Raw genomic sequence first — 19,504 nt, 5'->3', positions numbered from 1 at the left:
AAGAGCAAGGACTACATACAGCCTTCCACTTGGATTGCATTTCAACATCAAGAATACAAAAAGCCGTACCACTAGCAATAAGCAATGTCACGATAAATGGGGACGAGACTGAAGATGTCAATTTCATCTTACTTAGATCCACAATCTTGGCACCAGAAGTCGGGAGATCAGGTAACGTATTGTTTTGGGAAAGTTGGCTGTCAGAGATCTCTCAAAAATTCTGAAGAGTAATGAAGTAAGTTTAAAGACCAGGTGTGCTTGATTCAAGCCATGGTCTTACCAATTACCTGCTATGCATCTGAGAGCTGGAAAATGAATAAAAATAGCAGAAAAAAATGATCCCTTTGAGTTGTGTTGGAAGGAAATACTGAATTCCCAAAAGAACAAGCAGATATATCTTGGAGAAAGTACAGCCAGAGTGTTCCTTAGAGACAAGAGTAGTGAAGCGTCATCTCACACACTTTAGGGCAAGCTGTTAGCAGGGGCTATTTCTTGGAAAGGGACATATTACAAGGAAAGGTTGAGGGTCAGAGAGAGAGGACAACTCTCAATGAGATGGATCAACACAGTAGTAATGGGTTCAAGCATGTCAGAGATGACAATGATGGCAGAGGACAGGCCAGGGTTCAAATCTGTTGTTCATAGGGTCACTATGAGTCATACTTGACTTAACAGCACCTAATAGCCAACTGCAACAATACTATTAAAGTAAAATGAACATTAAATTCAGATCACAATAAAATTGGAAAGGTAGAGATATGGGTACAGTGCTGGTATGTAAGTCTTACTTTCCAAAAGGAAGAAATACTACCTAAAGGTGAACGGAAAACATTAGTAACAAGAGAAATATCTGATCTGTTAATGATAAGAAGTTATACTGTTACAGAAGGGGATGGAATTTTAAATGAAAATCTAACTCTGTCTCTAGAGCATATACATATATCACAGAAAAAAAATACATTCAGTTTGAAAAAAGGAAAAAGAAAAGGTAAAATAAAATTCCACACTATATGAAAATCACTGTGTTTAAAAAAAAAATTAAAAAATCATCCATTCTATTGCTGAACATTACATTCTGTTGTGCAAGAGAAGTAAAAAAAGACTTGAGATCCAAGCCAGACCTGACAGGCAGGGAGGGCATGCATGTCTTGTTGATCCATGTCTCAGAGTATGGGCCACCGTATTTATTAAAGAAGTGAATGGATGAAAAGAATCTGAAGTCTTTAGCAGAAAGAGACTTCTTTGTTTTTTAAAAAGATATACATATAGCACTAGAAGAGAGTAATTCTGTTGTGGTACTAGTAACAGAAAAGATTTCACCAAAATAAAGAAAATTGCTCCAAATGTTATATGTAGAAGGCATGAAAGAAGGTGTTCCAGGTACAGAAGCATGAAATATTAAGTGGACCAAACAGGTGAAGAGCTAATCTGTTTCTCTAAAATGTATTTACCTAAATATATTTTGAGTTCTTGGTACATAGCAGTATTGTGAATATATATGGCCATTAAAAATGTTCACAAGAATATAGAAATAGCTCAGATGTTCAACCACAAATGAATGGACTGAGAAATTATGGTACGTCCACACAATGGAATACTATGCAGCACACAGAAGCAATGACTTCATAAATTACTACCTAACATGGGAGGGACTAGATTGTGGGTACTCAAGACTGTGGGGTAATGAGACTGTTGTCATTTGATAATGTATTTCAAGTTTCCCATAATAAAAAGTTAAAAGGAAAATGGTAAGGGGAGGGACAGTATTTACTGAATTTTTAAGTGACAGTGTGAGTACAGAATTGCTGCTATTTTCTCACATCAACCTAAGTAAGTTTTTATTCATTCTAGATCACTTCAAGCATGGAGATAAGTGTAACTTACCACCCAACAGGCATTTCCAAGATCAGCAATCTTCACTTGGAGCTTTTCTGCATTTTTTGGCTCAAGAGGATTAACAAGAAAATTCCCAGCAGTAGATTTCCCTACAGACAATAGGTATCATCATTGAGACTACCAATAGAGTCTTGAAAATGGAAAGGTTAATAAAAACACACCCAGGCACCCAGTGAGCAACCTGCAATACATTTTCTTACACAAAAATGGCATGAAGATTATGTCAACTCAAAGTGCCCTGACCGATCAGCTTCCTCCTTGTATCCTGTGAAACACCAAAGAGCTCCTGAACTGCTAGGGGAAATAAGAGAGTACAGCTGTCCTGACAGCACCAAGTGCAGTACACACCAGTAAGTGGTCAATAAAATCCAAAGTGACCACATATTTACACATTCACCTGACGCAAAATTTATTTACAAAAACAAACGCACTTCTAGTCTAGATACTCGGTAGTACATTGCTCAAGGAAGGAGTGCTGGGAAAGTATGTCTACAGAGGTACCTTTGTTGTCCAGTGGTCCATTATGTTCTTGTTCTTGCTCATTTTCACAAGGTATCTCTGCTCGAATGCTTTCCTGAAGTTGGCTGATGTCCCGGTCTACATTGGAGGAAGGCTGGCACATCATGGTATCTGACGGCTCCAAGGCTACAGGTGTACAAGTGTCTATTTCTTGAGAGGTGTTGTTATCTCCATTTTGTGAGCTGAGGATACTAGGTTCCTGCTTCAAATTTTGGATGATAGAGTCATTAGCATTATGGAGATCCTCCTTAAGCCTCAATGTGCCTTTATTACTGTTCTCAGCATATTTAACAGTTTCAAGGACTCCATTGCAATTAATTTCTGCTGCACCACCCTCTACAACATGTTCCACAAGTGTTTGATCCTGGACAATGGTGCTTGCCTCTTCTAAGGAACAAACAAACAAAAACCATGTATGTGTACGCATGCGAGAGAAAGAACAGAAAAAAATCTCTTGACAGGATTAAAATATTTTCTAGAATGACATAAAAGCCATGACTGAGTGTCTAAAACCTACTTAAGGAAGGACAAAGATCTTCCTAACATTATACAAATGCTAAATTAAATCTATGTCCCATTTCTAGAGAAACGTTAGAAATCACATTTCAATATTACCTGCCTAACATTTATCACAAGTTCTGTATGCTTACAGTATGAGGACACCCCCAGAGATGTGCTGAATGTATGAAACCATTATATTATATAACAATGATATATAATGTTAAAGTTTGTCATAAAGTAAGTTTTGTGATGCTCTATTTATACCAAGTTTTTCTTGGGTCATTTTATTAGGTGGGTTCTCTTTCAAGGGTTTTTCAACAGGACTCTCTGATTCTTCTTGCTTGTTTGGTCTTTTTTGCCCAGGGCCCGACTCTTTCTCCATTTCCTCAATTTCCTGCATTCGCTTCTCTAGTAATTCTGCCTGGCGCTTCTGCTTCTTCTTCAATTTCTTCTTCTTATTCTTTGACATTTTGTCAGCCTGGGCGGAGATTACAAACAGATAAAGCCTTCAGGTGGCTAATCCATTACTCCCTGTTGGAGATAACTGTTAACTTTAATTACTTCCTAATTAAATTTCACTCTTTCCCTAACAAAAACATTTATGTTTTCCGTTAAAAAAAAAAAAATGAGGCTACCCTTATAAAATTAAAATTAACAACAAATCTTGGGTCTTCTGAGCAGCTTTGCAGAGGGCTAGTGTACTCTTAAATCACACTAAAACTTAGAGAAGCTTCATCTCTACAAAATCACTTAAAGATTCATGAGAATTTATTGGGAAAAGTTACAGAAGCGCAGGAATATATTTTCTTTCACTTCCGAACTCTTAACAAACTCAACAACTAAGACAGAAGAACCCACACCACCCATAAATCAGAATTAAATATAGAAACACCCTATACTTACTGGTTTAGGCTGGGGAGCAGTACTGACTAGAAAAAAGAAAAGGGAAAAAAAAAAAGTAAGAATTCTAATACACAATAGGCAATATAAATCAAGATTCAGGCAAGATTTCCTACCAGAATGAAAAGTTTCACGCTTGCAGAATTTGCAGATAACACCGTAATTTTTTAAAACTACTTTAGCACATAGTTTGCTTCGTCTGACATACTTTGGACATGTTGTAAGGAGGGAGAGGTCCTTGGAGGGGGGCATCATGCTTGGGATGGTGGAGGGACAGCGCAGAAGGGGAAGGCCCTCTATGAGGTGGACTGATTCAGTGACTGGGATAATCGGGATGGGTGTGCCAGAGGCAGTGGGACTGGCACAGGACAGAGCAGAGTTTAGGGCTGTTGTACATAGGGTCGCTATGAGTCGCAAGTGACTCGATGGCACATAACAACAACAACAACACTTTAGCATAGTCCTGGTGGCTTAACAGATTTTGGGATGGCTTGCTCACCAACAAGCTGGTGATCTGAATCCACTAGCCTCGGCATCTCACCAAGATAGATTTTGTTTCAGAAACCAAAAGGGTTGAAAACACTGGATTTCAGAAAAACAATGGGCCTATAAGTAGTAATTCTGCTTTTGGTTTAGAAGGTAGACTACCATTTTGAAAAATAAAAGCACTGACAATTTCAAATGCAAGTAAAATAATTCTCATGCATTTAACATCAATAGATTCAAAGAGCTATGTCTCTATTTCTAGTTTTCATTATGAATGCCATAAAAATAACTTCTCTAGTTCCAATTATGCTTAAAGTAGAGAAATTGCTAGTTTTAACAAGGGCATCAATCTTCAGTCTTTCTCTCTAAAGGAAGTCAGTGATAAGTGAAAATTTAACTTAAGTATCAAGGAAGTTTGTTGAATACAATTAAACAACCATTACTGCAAAAGGAAAAACTGTTATCCTTATGTGATTATTAATCATAAATTGCTTATTTAAACACATAGCACTTTGTGTTAACACGAAAAACTAAATCCCAATAAAGTGCATGAAATAAAATGAGTAAAATACAGTCACGGTCATCTATGCAATGGTGAAGTCAGGATTCAAACCAGTTTGTCCAATTCCAATACTAAACGCAAGTTCTTAATACCATGTGATCTTGTCTCTCCACAGATCTCTGATCTATAGAAAGTATGTGTTATTATGTTAAGATATAGAACATCAAAATGACCATCAAAATGAGAAAGACATTTCAAAGCAACAACATAAAGCAGTTCTTGTGATACTGAATGTACATGTCTCGAAAAGATATAATCTCTAGTTTTTTCTTCATATGATAATATCGAGATAAGTTTCTTCTAAGCTAATACTATTTCTTACACATATGTGCTTCCTACATTTTGTTATTAAATGAATGAATATATTTTATTTAACTGCCTGGCAATAGGACAAAAAAAAAAAAGAGAGGCATTTATAATAAAGAATAGAATTTCTCTTTCATTTCTTCTAATAAAAACAGTCATCAAAGAAAACACACCTGCCGATCCAGAAGGCGGAGGAGCCCCTGATCGTTGCCATTCTGTTGCTTCTGCAGCCAGCCTCCGAATGTACTGCTCATTGACTGACAACAAGATGTTTTCTGGTTTAATGTCAGTGTGGATGATACGGCACTTAGTGTGTAAATAATCCAGACCCTGCAATACCTAAATGGCAAAACAGCAGTAAAGTGTTGTAGACAACACAGGATCTAAGTCTTTCTGGAGAGGAAAGAAGTCATAGCATATTAAGAAACAAAACTCCTATGACTAGAAATAAAGTCTTTTAAAATCTTTTTTTTCCCATGTTTTTTTCCAAATCTAATTCTTATAGAAATATTAACTAAGCGCAGTATAAAAACTGAAGTAAATGTTCAGTATGCCCTTTAGCACTGAAATATAGCTGATGACAGAGACTTACATTTCTCACACTCCTGCTTTTCAGATAAGATTCCTCTACCAAAAAACATTAACTTAAACAAGTCATTTGCCCTCTGAAATATTTCATTTTCTATTGGTAAAGTCTGATAGAATACTACATATAAACTAGAAAATGTCCATGACGTATCAAATTCAAACTCACTGCCACTGAGCCTAAATCAAACCCAGTAGGTTTTCAGAAGACTGCCTATCATTTTGCCCTGACATTACCGATAGATTCAAACAGTCAGACAGGTACTATCTCCAGGATACTAATACAATTCCTTAGAAACTACCAGAGTTCCCCTGTTATATAAAGCGATAATGTTTTGTTCTAGCAAGTCTATAGGTTAATATATGATTGTGTGCTAGCAGAATTTATGGATAATTTTCTTATATCTGGTACTTCATACAATTTCACTCATAATTATGATAAGAAGTAAACTTGGGCAGAAAATGGCTGTGCTAAATATTTTAATACAGAACAAAATGCAAACATTAGGGACTAAATAGGAATGAAAAGTTTAGGAAATTAAAAAACAAAAACTAACTGGAAATATAAAACTTGTGATTCTTCAAGATTATGGAAAAATCATACTGTAAAGAGTAAGATACATACTTGCTGAATAATTTTTTTGACACAAGGCAGTGGAAGCCCCTGATAATTTGACTTGATAATCCATTTGAGCAGATGATGGCCCAAAACTTCAAACACCATGCAGATATCTAGAGATTTGTTAAGAAAAAGGAACGTGCAAAAAAACGAAGGGCAAATGGACAAGACAAGGTTACATTCTATGCCAAGATTAAGTAAGTTACTGAAGAAAAAAAAAAGGCGAGAGAGGGGAGTGATTTACTGAAAAAATTATATACATCAAAACAGTGCTAAGAGGAAAGATATCACTGCAATTCACAAAACCACAAAGGCTAAACTGTTAAATCAGAAAAGAATTTTTTCTTGACTTCTAAACTAACATTCAGGCCATGGTTTTTGCAATCACTTGTTATGCATCAGAGAGTTGGACAATGACCAAGGAGGATAGAAGGAGAATTGATGCCTTTGAGCTGTGGTGCTGGAGAAGAGTATTGAGAATACCATGGACTGCTAGGAAAACAAACAGATTTGTCCTGGAAAGGGTTAAACCGGGTGGTGGCTCCTTGGAGGCAAGGATTCTGAGGCTCCATCTAACTTACTTTGGACATGTTGTGAGGAGAGACCGGTCCTTAGAGAGGGACATCATGCTTGGGAGGGTGGAGGGACAGCGCAGGAGAGGAAGGCCCTCTATGAGATGGATTGATTCAGTGACTGGGATAATTGGGATGGGAGTGTCAGAGACAGTGCGATTGGCACAGGACAGAGCGGAGTTTAGGGCTGTTGTACATAGGGTCGCTATGAGTCGCAGGCGACTCGACGGCACATAACAACAACAACACTGAATTAGTCTCAAAGCAAAGAGAAACAATTTTGTCAAAACTGAAGAGGACAATGTGCCAAATCTTAACCTAAAATCCACTAAAGTCAACATCTTTTCAAAACAGAAAACTGACTCACTTTATATGCTTTGCCATTCAGTCGATTCTGACCAAGGGCACCTCGTGTGTCAGATAAAACTGTGCTCCATAGCTTTTAAAAAAAAAAATTCCTGAGCCCAGCTCAGGAAATCAGCGTTCAACCCTAAAGCAGGCATTGTTGTTACATAGGATTTTCAGAGGCATTAAATAGCTCAGGAGGAGACTACCCATCTTTCTCTCTCTGAGCAGATGGTGGATTTAAACCCTATGCCTTAGGGTTAGCAGTGCAGGTCCTCACCACTAAGTCACCAAAGCTCCTTGTTCCATACCTTTTAATGGCTGATTTTCAGAAGTAGAAAAATGAATCTTTATTCTAGTGCCACCATGTGTTCTATTCATGTATGAACTTCTCCGTTACATCACATAATACAAGTAATTAATTGAGTCCACCCATGTGAAGGGTATTGCAGCGAGTTTATCAGGCAAAGGTTGGTGTAGTGCACCCTAGAGACTTCTACACCAACTTGAAAGTCAAGATATACAAATATAGTAATCATCTATTGTTATTGTCCAGACTTTTATTTCAAATAAAATCACCAGGAAAAACCTGAGCTTTTGGGAAAAGTGCCCACTCCGGGGCTATTATGAACTTGAACTCCTTGAAAACATGTCAACGGGAAACAGAAACCAGTTTGAAGAGGATGTCACTGGCCCAGCTTGAGAGCATTTCAACCTCAAAATAGTGAAAGGTGTATGAATTAAAATAAGAGAGAAGATGAGTCCATATTGATATTAAAAAGTGGGAGAGATAAGGGAAATGTTAACTTTCAGAGGAAAGTCTAATAACAAGTACACAAAGCGTGACAACAGAAAAAGGACCATATTATAATCACCATGGTAATAAATAAATTATTCCGGTAAGAATCAGTACATACTTAAAAAATTATTTTGTGAAAAAACTATTTGGGAAAAGGGCCACTTGGTTTCAGACTAGTACCACATGAATTATTATTTATACAAAAAGAAAAGGCATTTTTATAAGAGAGATATCTGGAAGACAATGCATTAACAAAGAGATCAAATTTACTGCCATCATGGTGGAATAAATTCACATGATAACCTTTGATATAATGAGAAGAATAAAACATGGCATCCACGTGGTATTAAAACAAATCAACCTATTAGGAGACTGCTGACTGTTACGCCGCCAGTGTGCTCCAGGGAACCACTGATTTTCCTAGTTGCTTTCTTCCAGGCTCTGCCCAGTGGACAGGATGGCCCATGGATATCAGAGAACTTGCCCGTCAGAAAAACATCAAGAAAACCCAGGAGATTAGCAAGGGAAAAAGAAAAGGGGACAGCCTGACTCCCTCTCAAAGCAGAGATATTCTGAGATCATGCAATAAATGCAGAAGGCGGCTAGTGAGAAATCTTCACAGGCAAGAGAAAAATGACTGGCTAATATGGAAAACCTGGGTGCTACAGCCAACTAGGTGTATCATACATGCTAAAATCAAGATTTTATAAACAGTCATTACATATGTTATCATTTATCCTTACAGAACAGTCTATTTTAAACTTTACCTTTTGACCTGATTTTAGTGTGAGGTTTTAGAACTCCTCTTTGAAAAATAAAACCACCACCATGCATGGAAAAAAAAAAACAAAACACCAAACCAAAAGCAAAACAAACCAAGCTACTCTTAGCAACTCAAATCCAACCTAAACCTGATTTTTTTTTTAAATTTTTATTATTTTTGTGTGAGTGTACCATCAAATCAGATCTGACTGGTACAGGAGGAGATTGTCCCTCCTTCCCCAGCAGAGCATCTGGTGGATTCGAACCGTGCGTCTCTGGGATTGTAGTTGCAGCTCCTTGCCACTAGGCCACCAGAGCTCCCCCTAAACCTGAATTTAATCATAAGGAAATAAAGCCAAATTAGGAACAAGGCAACGTATTCATTCTCTTGAACAAATACAAAGTTAATGTTATGAACTGTTCCAAATTACAAATTGAAGGGTCAGACTACCTCATGGAAATGGCCCCTACAGAACATCATGCTCAGAAAAGCAAATTATCAGTGAAAAAGAGAACAATCTTATCCAGAGTCGGATACACAGAGTGGCTGAAACAATGGTATCAAACAAACATAGCAACTACTGTGAGGATAGTGTAGGACAGACAACACACTTCATGAGGCTGAACTCAGGGTCACTATGAGTGGGACTTACCGGACAGCACTCACCAATACAACAAGCAGCACTGGTACATACTTTTATCAAAATTCAAACCACCGATGAAGGTTAAGAGTTTCTTCACAAACGTATTTCTGCTAATGAAGACTATCCTGGCTATGTAACTTGTGATGAGTTCATGTAATCATCAATCAATAATTACCCATAAAAGGCTATAAAATTGCAAACTCCTGCCTATGGGAAATGATAAACAAAGAATCTGGCTTCTTTAAATAAACTGCATGAAGAAATACTTAAGAGATAATGCCACTTGCAATGTATAGACTTTATGTTGATCTGGAATTAAATAATAAACAAATGAAATGGAAAACAAAAATCATACAGCCTTTGGAGAGATCTTGTCTTTCAGAGATACTTTATAAATATAACATAAGGTAAAATTTGGCACAAGATTACCAGGAGGAATAGACAACCAAACCAAAATTGGTTAGGAATCTGAACCTCTTGAAATAAGTGCTTTTGCATGGTATGTTTTTAAAAAATACCAACTGATTAAATTTTTTAAAAAAAAAAGGATTCCCTCCCTTAGGTATTCTCGTATATCTTCACTTCAAATTTTAACTTTTGAGAGGAACATTACATTTGACAACTTTAACCCTCCTTGCTGAAACTGAGGAGGACCTGAAGCGCTTGCTGCAGAGTGTCATGGACTGTAGCCTCCAATATGGACTGAGGCTCAATGTCAAGACGACAAAGATTCTCACCACTGGGCCAATTGGCAGCATTAGGATGGATGGTGAAGAGATTGAGATTGTTCACAGCTTTCATTTGCTTGGCTCCACAGTCAACACTCTTGGCACCAGTAGCCAGGAAATTAAAAGACATATTGCCATGGGAAAGTCTGCTATTAGGGACCTCTCCAAAGTACTGAAAGGCAATGGTGTCTCTCTGGAGACTAAGGTGTGTCTGATACAGGCAATCACTTGTTATGCATCAGAGAGTTGGACAATGACTAGAAAGGATAGAAGGAGAATTGATGCCTTTGAGCTGTGGTGCTGGAGACGAGTATTGAGAGTACCATGGACTGCTAGGAAAACAAACAGATTCATCCTGGAAAGGGTTAAACTGGGTGGCTCCTTGGAGGCAAGGATTCTGAGGCTCTGTCTAACATACTCTGGGCATGTTGTAAGGAGGGACTGGTCCTTGGAGAGGGACATCATGCTTGGTAGGGTGGAGGGACAGCACAGCAGGGGAAGGCCCTCTATGACGTGGACTGATTCAGCGACTGGGGTAATGAGGATGGGTGTATCGGAGACGGTGCGATTGGCACAGGACAGAGCAGAGTTTAGGGCGGTTATACATACATAGGGTCGCTATGGGTCGCAAGCGACACGACAGCTTATAACAACAATTCTGTATTAAATTATATGCAGTGACATAAAATTCCTGAGATAATAAAAAGAGTGAAAATACTGAGTAAGAAGTATACTTAGGATGTATTTATAAATAAAAATTACTATAGAGACAAAATATGTATGAGAAACAACCCTAAAAGCAGGCCCTATTGTTGTGTGCCACTGAGTCAACGTTCTGTATGGAACAAACTCATAGCTGACCCTCTAGTGGATTTTCAGAGGCAATAAATCGCACGGGAAGAGAATGCTGATCCTCCGTGGAGTAGCTAGTGCATTTGAACTGCAAGTCTTTGGAAGTGCAGCACAGTTTCTTACCACTAGGCCATCAGGGCTGATTTATAAAAATATAAGCATTGAGGTGTCAATAAAACGACACTGAACAGATAATGGGAGTATAACATACGGTCCAGTTGTCCCCTAACTATTTTTCATACCTGCTATAGAAGTAGAATAAAACCAGTTTTTATATATATATAATCTACTGCAGCTATCTTTTTAGTATTTGGACCTTTATATTTCAATATAAGAAAAGACAAAGACAAGAGATGAGAAAAAGCAAGATGCCAAGAGACAAAGAAAAACAAAAATGTGAGAAGGAAGAATTCTAGAACCCATTAACCTTTAATACAACATCCCAAATTACATCCCAGTAGGAACATATGATGCCAAGAAAGCTGGAAGAAGTAGAAAAAAGGGTGGAGAAAAACCCTAAAGGCAAATGGAGGACAGAAATTCTGCACAATGACAAACATCACAGGACAAAATTAGGAAAATAGTTATTATGACTTCTGACATAGATACATTCTCCCTACCCTTCATACACACATACTTTCAGAGTAAGCTATCTCCAAAATGACCACAGTACACATAAGACAGCTTTAAAAATGAGGTGGTTGAGCCTTACAAATATTTCTCTTAGAAATCCAGGTATCTGTGATCTATATTGTTAGGTATCAGAGAGTTGAGAATGACTCACAGTGACCCTATGAACAACAGATCTAAACCCTGTCCTATCCTGTGGGATCTTCATCATCTCTGACAAACTCGAACCCACTGCTGCAGTCATTTCATTGAGGATGCTCCTCTCTTTTGCAGATGCTGCATCTTTTCAAATATGATGTATCTTCCCAAAGAATAGCCTCTCCTCGCATCATGTCCAAAGTATGAGAGACAGGACTTTACCATCTTTGCCTCCAAGGAGCACTCGGGTTGCACTTTTTTCAAGACATACCTGTTTGTTCTTTTGGTAGTCCACTGGATACTCGGTACTTTTATCCAACACCACAGTGCAAATGCAACAGTTCTTCTGTCATCCTTATTCGCCGTCTCTCCAATTCACAGCAGGTGTAAAGGGAGTACAGCTTGAATCGGGAGCATCTTAGCCTTCCAGGTGACATCAGTGCTCTGAAGTATTTTAGAGAGGTCCATGCCATGACAGTATACTTGCCTAATGCAAGATAGCTCCTTGCTGTTCCAAGGAAGATGAAATCAATGACAGCTTCAATCCTTTCTCTATCTATCATAATGTTGTCTATTGGTCCCATGGTAAGAACTTTTGTTTTCTTGATGTGGAGATGCAATCCATACCAAAGGCTGTAATTCTTGATCTTCTGCAGTGTTTCAAGTCCTCCTCACTTTCAGCAAGCAAGGCTGAGCCATTTGCATAATGCAGGTTACTGATGAGTCCTCCTCAGAACCTGATGCCACATTCCATTTCTATGATCTATATCCTAAGTAAATGACACACAACTAACTTCAAATGATAAAGAAGTTCACATTATCATCGGCTCCCCTTCCTTTTCCATCTCCTCTTTAGCTCTCTTTGTTAAAACCCCTTTGTATAAAGTGCAGAAATGGTAAAATGACAAGTTTTTCCAAATAATTAATGAAAAGATTATCTGCACTCTTCATACCAAAAATTCTATCTTTTACTCTGGAAAAACCTGACAGACCTTTATAAACATGGTTATGTCCTTTTAATTAGGATACAACTTTGACAGTAACTTGTGAAAACAAATCATTTAAGATTTATTTTAGCTTTCTAAAATGTTGGATAAAAACATAAAACAAGTCATTGTCTCCATTATGACACAACATAAATATACTTGTTTTAGATTAAGCATTATCTAGATGCATGGTCTCTTCAAAGTTAAAGTTCTAGTGAAAAACAAACCAAATCATGCTTTATTAGTATTTACCATGAAAAAGTATTTTGTTAGCTGAGAAAGGTAACAGAATCTTTACTTAGTAATAAAAGATATTTTCTAAAAATAAGTTCAGTTTCGTTTGCCTTAAAAGAGGAAAATGCCTTAAGCAACACTGAAAAATCATACCACATGATAAAATTCACATCTATGTTTTCAGAAGTTTACAAAAATAGGTAATTTTACTATTGTTTGCCTTGAGAAAAAGAGACCAATGCTATTTGCACAATGTGGTTCCTGTCTTTGGGACAAAGCTATTTCATGACTGAATCTCAAACATGTTCTTAAAAGGATACGAGTTCCATTAACTCCTGATATTTTGAAGTCATCTAGAAGTTGAACAACCATTTCTCTATTTGGGTCATTGGGATCTGAATTTCGAACCTGGAGTAGAGAAAAGACAGTATTTAGCAAAAACAAAAGCATAGAATTAAGTCAAATGGTAAGGGAGGGAATTTAGCCAAAGGTACTATCTGCAGCAAATAAAACAAATGGTTAATAACTTTAAAAATTTAAAAAATGTCTCCCACAAGGAAACAAACTAAAATGTCAATAGTCCAACAGGCAAACAATCTAAATATTCTTTCACAAGAAATTAACAAAGAATATTTTTCTAATTCTATCGATTTGCTGCTCAAAGTGCAACCCAAAGACTGACAACTATTGGTTTACACACCATGAAGAGTGAAGGAGTTTTTCAAGAATGCAAATCAACTGTTGCAACAGTGCTTTCTTTTATTTAGCTAAAACTTGTTTTTCCCAAAGAAAAAGTTCCTCAGTAAACAAAGTATTATGTTGATTTACTTTTTGGCAAAGTTACCTATCTGACATTTTGAAAAGCATTTCCTTAAAATTCCTCTGACGTAAGTAACATCATTCTACAAATGAAAAATCTAAGGATCAGAAGAAATTAATGTTATACCAGTATAAAGCTGGGCTTAAAAGCCAGAATGAAATGAGTTCAGAGAAACCTCATCACACCAGTTCCATATTACCAAATAAGCAGATACTGTTGTTGTCTTCTACCCTCTTTTTAAAGGTATTGAGAACTTTATGGTCAAAATTACCTATACTGGAAGAGTTTACTACATGGTATTTATGTTAAATCAATAAAATTTGAATCAAAATGCTCTGCAGTTCAAAAATATGATCCAATACTCACTGATTTCAGCAACCGAATCTCATCTAGTGCGGTTTCAGTATAATGTTCAGCGCTTTTAACTACTTTCATTGCCACAAACTTCTTTCCCCTATGAAACAAACACAGGTAATTAGGAGTAAGTGACCCACTATTACTGTTGTTGTTGTTATGAGCCATCAAGTCAGAGCTGACCCCTCCAGTAGTTTTCAGAGGCAAAATATGACCATCCTTCTCCTGCAGAGCAGCTTGTGGATTCAAAGAACTAAATGCCAAAGCAGCACAGTTCCTTACCATGAAGCCACCAGAGCTCCAGACTGAGATAAATGGTAATGCTTACTTTAGGAAGCCAATATTTATCTCCGAATGGCTGAAGACACTCATGTTAATACAAGTTTTCCTTCTCACTCTCTTGCCACTGGCAATGGAATCTGAATGAAGTAGTACAAATACTGATGATTTTGTTATTTCTCTGTACATGAATAGTCAAGTTACCCACAAAAAAGTACTAAGAAGACTGACTTTACATTGAAAAAAACTATAATGTCACCCAAACTTCCCATAAGTAAAAATCTTCTTAAAGTCTGAATCCCAAGTAACACCATCAAAAGGAGATAAGGGGAAAAAAATAGGAATCATAAATACACTGCATAGTAAACTATCATTTAAGAAGACAGAAAAAATATTTAGATAAAAACAATGACAAGAATCATAAAAATGAGATGACAGAAAGCATTATAAGGAGCATAATAACATAAAAGGCCTAAATTACTCTCACAAGAGCAAATTATACACTTGTAGATAAACAAATGTTGTGTGAAGAGGTATTTTTTATTGTCTCTGAATTTTATTAAAAATGTAGAGAAAAACAAACCTTTCTGAAAATGAGAGAACAAACAATTTCACCAAGCTTGTGTAGGACTTACTCTCCAGGAGAGAAAGATGGGCAATCTCCTATGGTAAAAGACTAGCTACCTAAGAAACCTGATAAAGGCTGACATCACTGTGAATCAACTAAGTAACAGTGAGTTTGGTTTCAGGTTACTGGTATCAATCATCTTCCTATCTCTAAAGATAGGGGTAAATGTTACTGATACTTCAGAGAGAAAAGGGATTTGCTCAAGAGCATAAAGATTATTACCAAGAATATGTCAGTCTAAAATAAACAAACTGTAGCCCAAATCATCTTAAAACCTCAGATATTACCTAAACAAATCTCCTGAAGAACTAACTAAAACTTACTGAATATCCCATGACAACCACACTGTTGAAAAGTGTCCCCAACCCAGTTTTCGGATCACGTGGTATCTTCCATTAAATAAGTCTCCAATTTTCACAAGATGATACCCTCCTAGAAGAAACAACGGGAAAGAAAATACAGCTTTAATGAGAGAAATAGGATAAGAAATTATTATTATTATTTGCCTAAGAAAGATGGGCACTCTCCTCCCGTGGGATACACTATCTCTGAAAATCTGCTGGAGGGTCGGCTGTGAGTAGGTTCTGGCTTGCAGCATAACACCACCACCACCACCACCACATCTTTTATCAACTAAGCATTGTTTCTCCTATATAAACAATTAACAACCAAATCAGCCAGCATATTACTGAGCTCATTAAGGAAAAAGAAAAATCTAAGCAAGCCTACTTACACTGAGTCAATGATGTTGTATAAAGCAGCTACCTACTTTCAGAAGCCACCAACTTCAAAGATTATTTATCAAAATACCCTTGTCCCTCAATAATTTAACAGATTTATCTAAACACAAATCTACTTATATCTACACACTACTGCAGTCTTGAGACTTTTTTTTTCTTAGAGAGATTAACAAATCTTATTTATTAGTTAAAAAAAGATAAAATAATATAAGGGGTTTTCTTCTCCCAAAGTCCTTAAAAGGCTAGCAGGATTTCTTTGGGATAAAGGTATCAGTCTTTGATAACAATTGAAAAAATACCATATTCTTCTCAAGATGATACAGAAGTACATTTTATTTTAAAACATCCAAACATCCTGGAAAATCTCATAAGCAGAAAAGATAGCCAGCATAAATATCTGTAACTCTAGTTTTCAACTGATTCTTCAAGAAAAAATTAGAATTTAAAAAAAAAATCTACACATCTTCAAGAAGATGCACCGCGGTTCAAATCCACCAGATGCTCTGCTGAAGAAGGAGGGACAATCTCCTCCTGTACCAGTCAGATCCAATTTGATGGTACATGCACATAATAATAATAATAATTATTATTATTATTATAAAAATAATCTACACATCTCAAAACAACTATGAGATATCATCTCACCCCAGTAAAAAGAACAAAATTTAACAGAACAGCACTAAACAACAAATGCTGGTGAGGTGGTGGAGAAAATGGAACCCTTATTCACTGTTGGTTTGAGAGTAAAATGGTGCAGCCACTATGGAAGGCAATACAGCGCTTTCTCAAAAAGTTGGAAACAGAAATACCATTTGAGCCAGCAATCCCACTACTGGGAATATACCCTAAAGAAATCAGAACTGCCACCCAAGTAGGTATATACACACCCACCTTTATTGCTGCTTTGATCACAATAGCAAAGAGCTGGAAACAACCCAAGTGCCCATCAACAAACAGATAGAGAAGCTGTAGTATATTTAAACAATGGAATACTATGCTGCACTGAAAAACAAGGAACTTATGAAATATTATACAAAATAGGTGACCTGGAGGACATTAAACTGAGTGAAATATCTGTCACAAAAGGACAAATACTGCATAGTGCCACTGTTGTAAAGCAGGACTGACATTAGGGTTGGGGGAAACTAAGTGGGGATAAATAATGTACACTGCATTGAAACAGATGAGGGAGAGAACTGTTTAAAAGTAATATATGATTAGGTATTACTGTCATGACAAGAGTCCAGAATGAAAGCTGAATAGTGGAGTGGATTTGTTGGGGGTGATTGTTTAAAAATGAAAGAATTTTTTTTTTTTACTTTTCAAAGAGAAAAGTGAACTGGAGGGAGGGGTGGTCAGGGAAGAAAGTGTATAACAATGAAAGAATGGAAATCCAAAGTCTCTCTAAACTGTCATTAAAATAAAAAAAAAACAAACATTAAAAAATAAATCTACACATCAAACTATTACAATGCCTGCTTAAGGTTGACTGCATTAGAAGTAACTTTTATTTTCTTCTAAGCTTAATCTCTTTCTGAAAATGTCTTAAAGAAGTATCATTTTCAGACTAATAAAAAGTTTAAAAAAACCTAATAAAAAACTAGGTATTAATAAATTCAGTTCGACTAAGGGTGAATAAAGCCTTGAAGGTCCAATGTCAAAGTACCCCGCTAACTGGAAAGCCAGCAATTGAACCCGTAAGTCACTCTGTACGAGAAAGATGTGGCTGCTTGCTTAATTCAACAATTTTCAGCCTTGGAAATCTTATGGGTCAGTTCTACCCTATTTAATATCAACCCAAGTTAATATCAACAACAGCAGAAGAAATTTTTGTTTTATTTTCATTTTTAAAGAGCTAATACTATTTTATACAGTGGGTTACTAGTTGATAAATTGGTATTTGAGAACCACCAACTACAAATGGTCTCTTCCTGAAAAGATTTATAACACCAGACACTTGATGAAGGGTCAGAGGGCTGCCCTGAGTCATAATTAATAGTAGTGGGCATGGTTTTAGAAAGAAGACCCAAACTGTGTTTATAATAAACTAAACATCCAAATGAGAAATTACAACTGCATGAATATGTCTTAGCTGGGATTGTTTTCCTTACCTTTACAATAATCGTTAGGATCTTCTTGCTCATCGTCATCAGACCCCAGGATCTCCTCTTCCTGTTCTGGTAGATCACTCTCAGAATGAGGGACAGAGCCTCGGTGCTGAGTTTCAGATCTAAGAAATGATGTAAAAATGTTCATTTCATATGAAGAGGAGAAAACAAAACTTTAAGAAATTTCATGAATTAGTTTATCTTCCTATCTCTAGGTCATATAGACAAAATACTACCAAATGGCAATCTAGGAAAACAGTATCACCTATAGCTTTACCTCATATTAGGAAAGGACTGCTCTGTAAAGAAAATCAATACATAGGATAATCAAATTATGTTTGGGAAATATATTAAAAATATAAAAGGGGAAAAAGCCACAGTGACTGTCAGTATTAATCCCTGATAAAATCTGGATACTTTCCAGCATTTTGTCTTATTTTTATCAAAACATATTCCATATTTTAAAAAAAAAATTGTATCTTGATTATCCTAGCAGGTCATAAACTATTCTCCCACATTCCTGTGCAAATTCTTAAATCTTACACGTTTCCCTTAGAACTATTCTTACTATTAGTACATTCCACAGTTGGATACCAAATTTGTTTGTAATTTTTCATTTCTAAAAAGAAAATTTTACATATTTTTATATACTAGTATTTAGATTTCTCTATTATAGAAATATTTTCTTTCATGAAAAGAACACGGTAAGTGTAGAAAATTTGGAAAAACAACAAAAACCATTTGAAAACAAATTCAGGAAGACCTCATTTTATCACACTTTCCAGTTGCTGAGTTCCTTACAAACTGAACGTATTTTGGTGCCATTTTTCCAACAGCAAGTGCTCACTTTGTATCTCTGTCATATTTTGAGAATTCTCACAATATTTCAAGCCTTTCCAAAATGTTACTGCATACCCATAACATTTATCTGTACTTAGAAAAGTGTGTGATTCCCTTTTATAAATTTCACTTTTATTGTGATGGTCTGGAACCAAACCTTAGATCTCTGAAATATGCCTGTGTATACTATTTACGCAAACTACTAACATTTTGTAGCATTTCCCCTTTTAGACTTTAGCCATAAACATTTCGGTTTTAAGTGGCACTTTGGCCTCAAAGTATTGTACAGCTTTTTTTTTTTAAAAAACAAAACAAAACAAAACAACCCGAACAGAAACCACTGTCTTGCACTATTCTTCTAACATTTTGGCATACCATATAGTAGATGGATTTCCAAAATGGCTGGCCGTGCTGAGCAACACCTCCATTAGCCATATATGGGCTTTTTAGATAAAATAGTATTTTGTTGTTATGTGCCGTAGAGTCGCTTGCAACTCATAGCGATCCTACATACAATAGCCCTAAACTATGCTCTGTCCTGTGTCAACCGCACCGTCTCCAACACACCCATCCCGATTACTCCAGTTGCTGAATCAGTCCACGTCATAGAGGGCCTTCCCCTCCTGCACTGTCCTCCCACCCTACCAAGCATCATGTCCTTCTCCAAGGAC

General features: G+C 36.6%; 1 protein-coding gene across 1 annotated transcript in view; it reads right to left on the bottom strand.

Annotated features, from left to right (window-relative positions):
• Nucleotides 1-19,504, bottom strand: part of SRPK1 (SRSF protein kinase 1) — an 82,635-nt gene that overhangs the window by 21,907 nt on the left and 41,224 nt on the right. The window contains 10 exon segments of the mRNA XM_006903590.1: nucleotides 1,885-1,985; nucleotides 2,398-2,802; nucleotides 3,181-3,394; nucleotides 3,820-3,845; nucleotides 5,344-5,509; nucleotides 6,381-6,487; nucleotides 13,385-13,472; nucleotides 14,251-14,338; nucleotides 15,469-15,577; nucleotides 17,997-18,115. Of these exon segments, the coding sequence (XP_006903652.1) occupies nucleotides 1,885-1,985; nucleotides 2,398-2,802; nucleotides 3,181-3,394; nucleotides 3,820-3,845; nucleotides 5,344-5,509; nucleotides 6,381-6,487; nucleotides 13,385-13,472; nucleotides 14,251-14,338; nucleotides 15,469-15,577; nucleotides 17,997-18,115 (1,423 nt within the window).

Source organism: Elephantulus edwardii, unplaced genomic scaffold (genome assembly GCF_000299155.1).
Source record: "Elephantulus edwardii isolate Elephantulus edwardi_28Jun2011 unplaced genomic scaffold, EleEdw1.0 scaffold00017, whole genome shotgun sequence".
Taxonomy (NCBI): Eukaryota; Metazoa; Chordata; class Mammalia; order Macroscelidea; family Macroscelididae; genus Elephantulus; species Elephantulus edwardii.
Note: the sequence above shows the minus strand (reverse complement) of the source record. Positions and strands in the feature narration are given on the sequence as shown.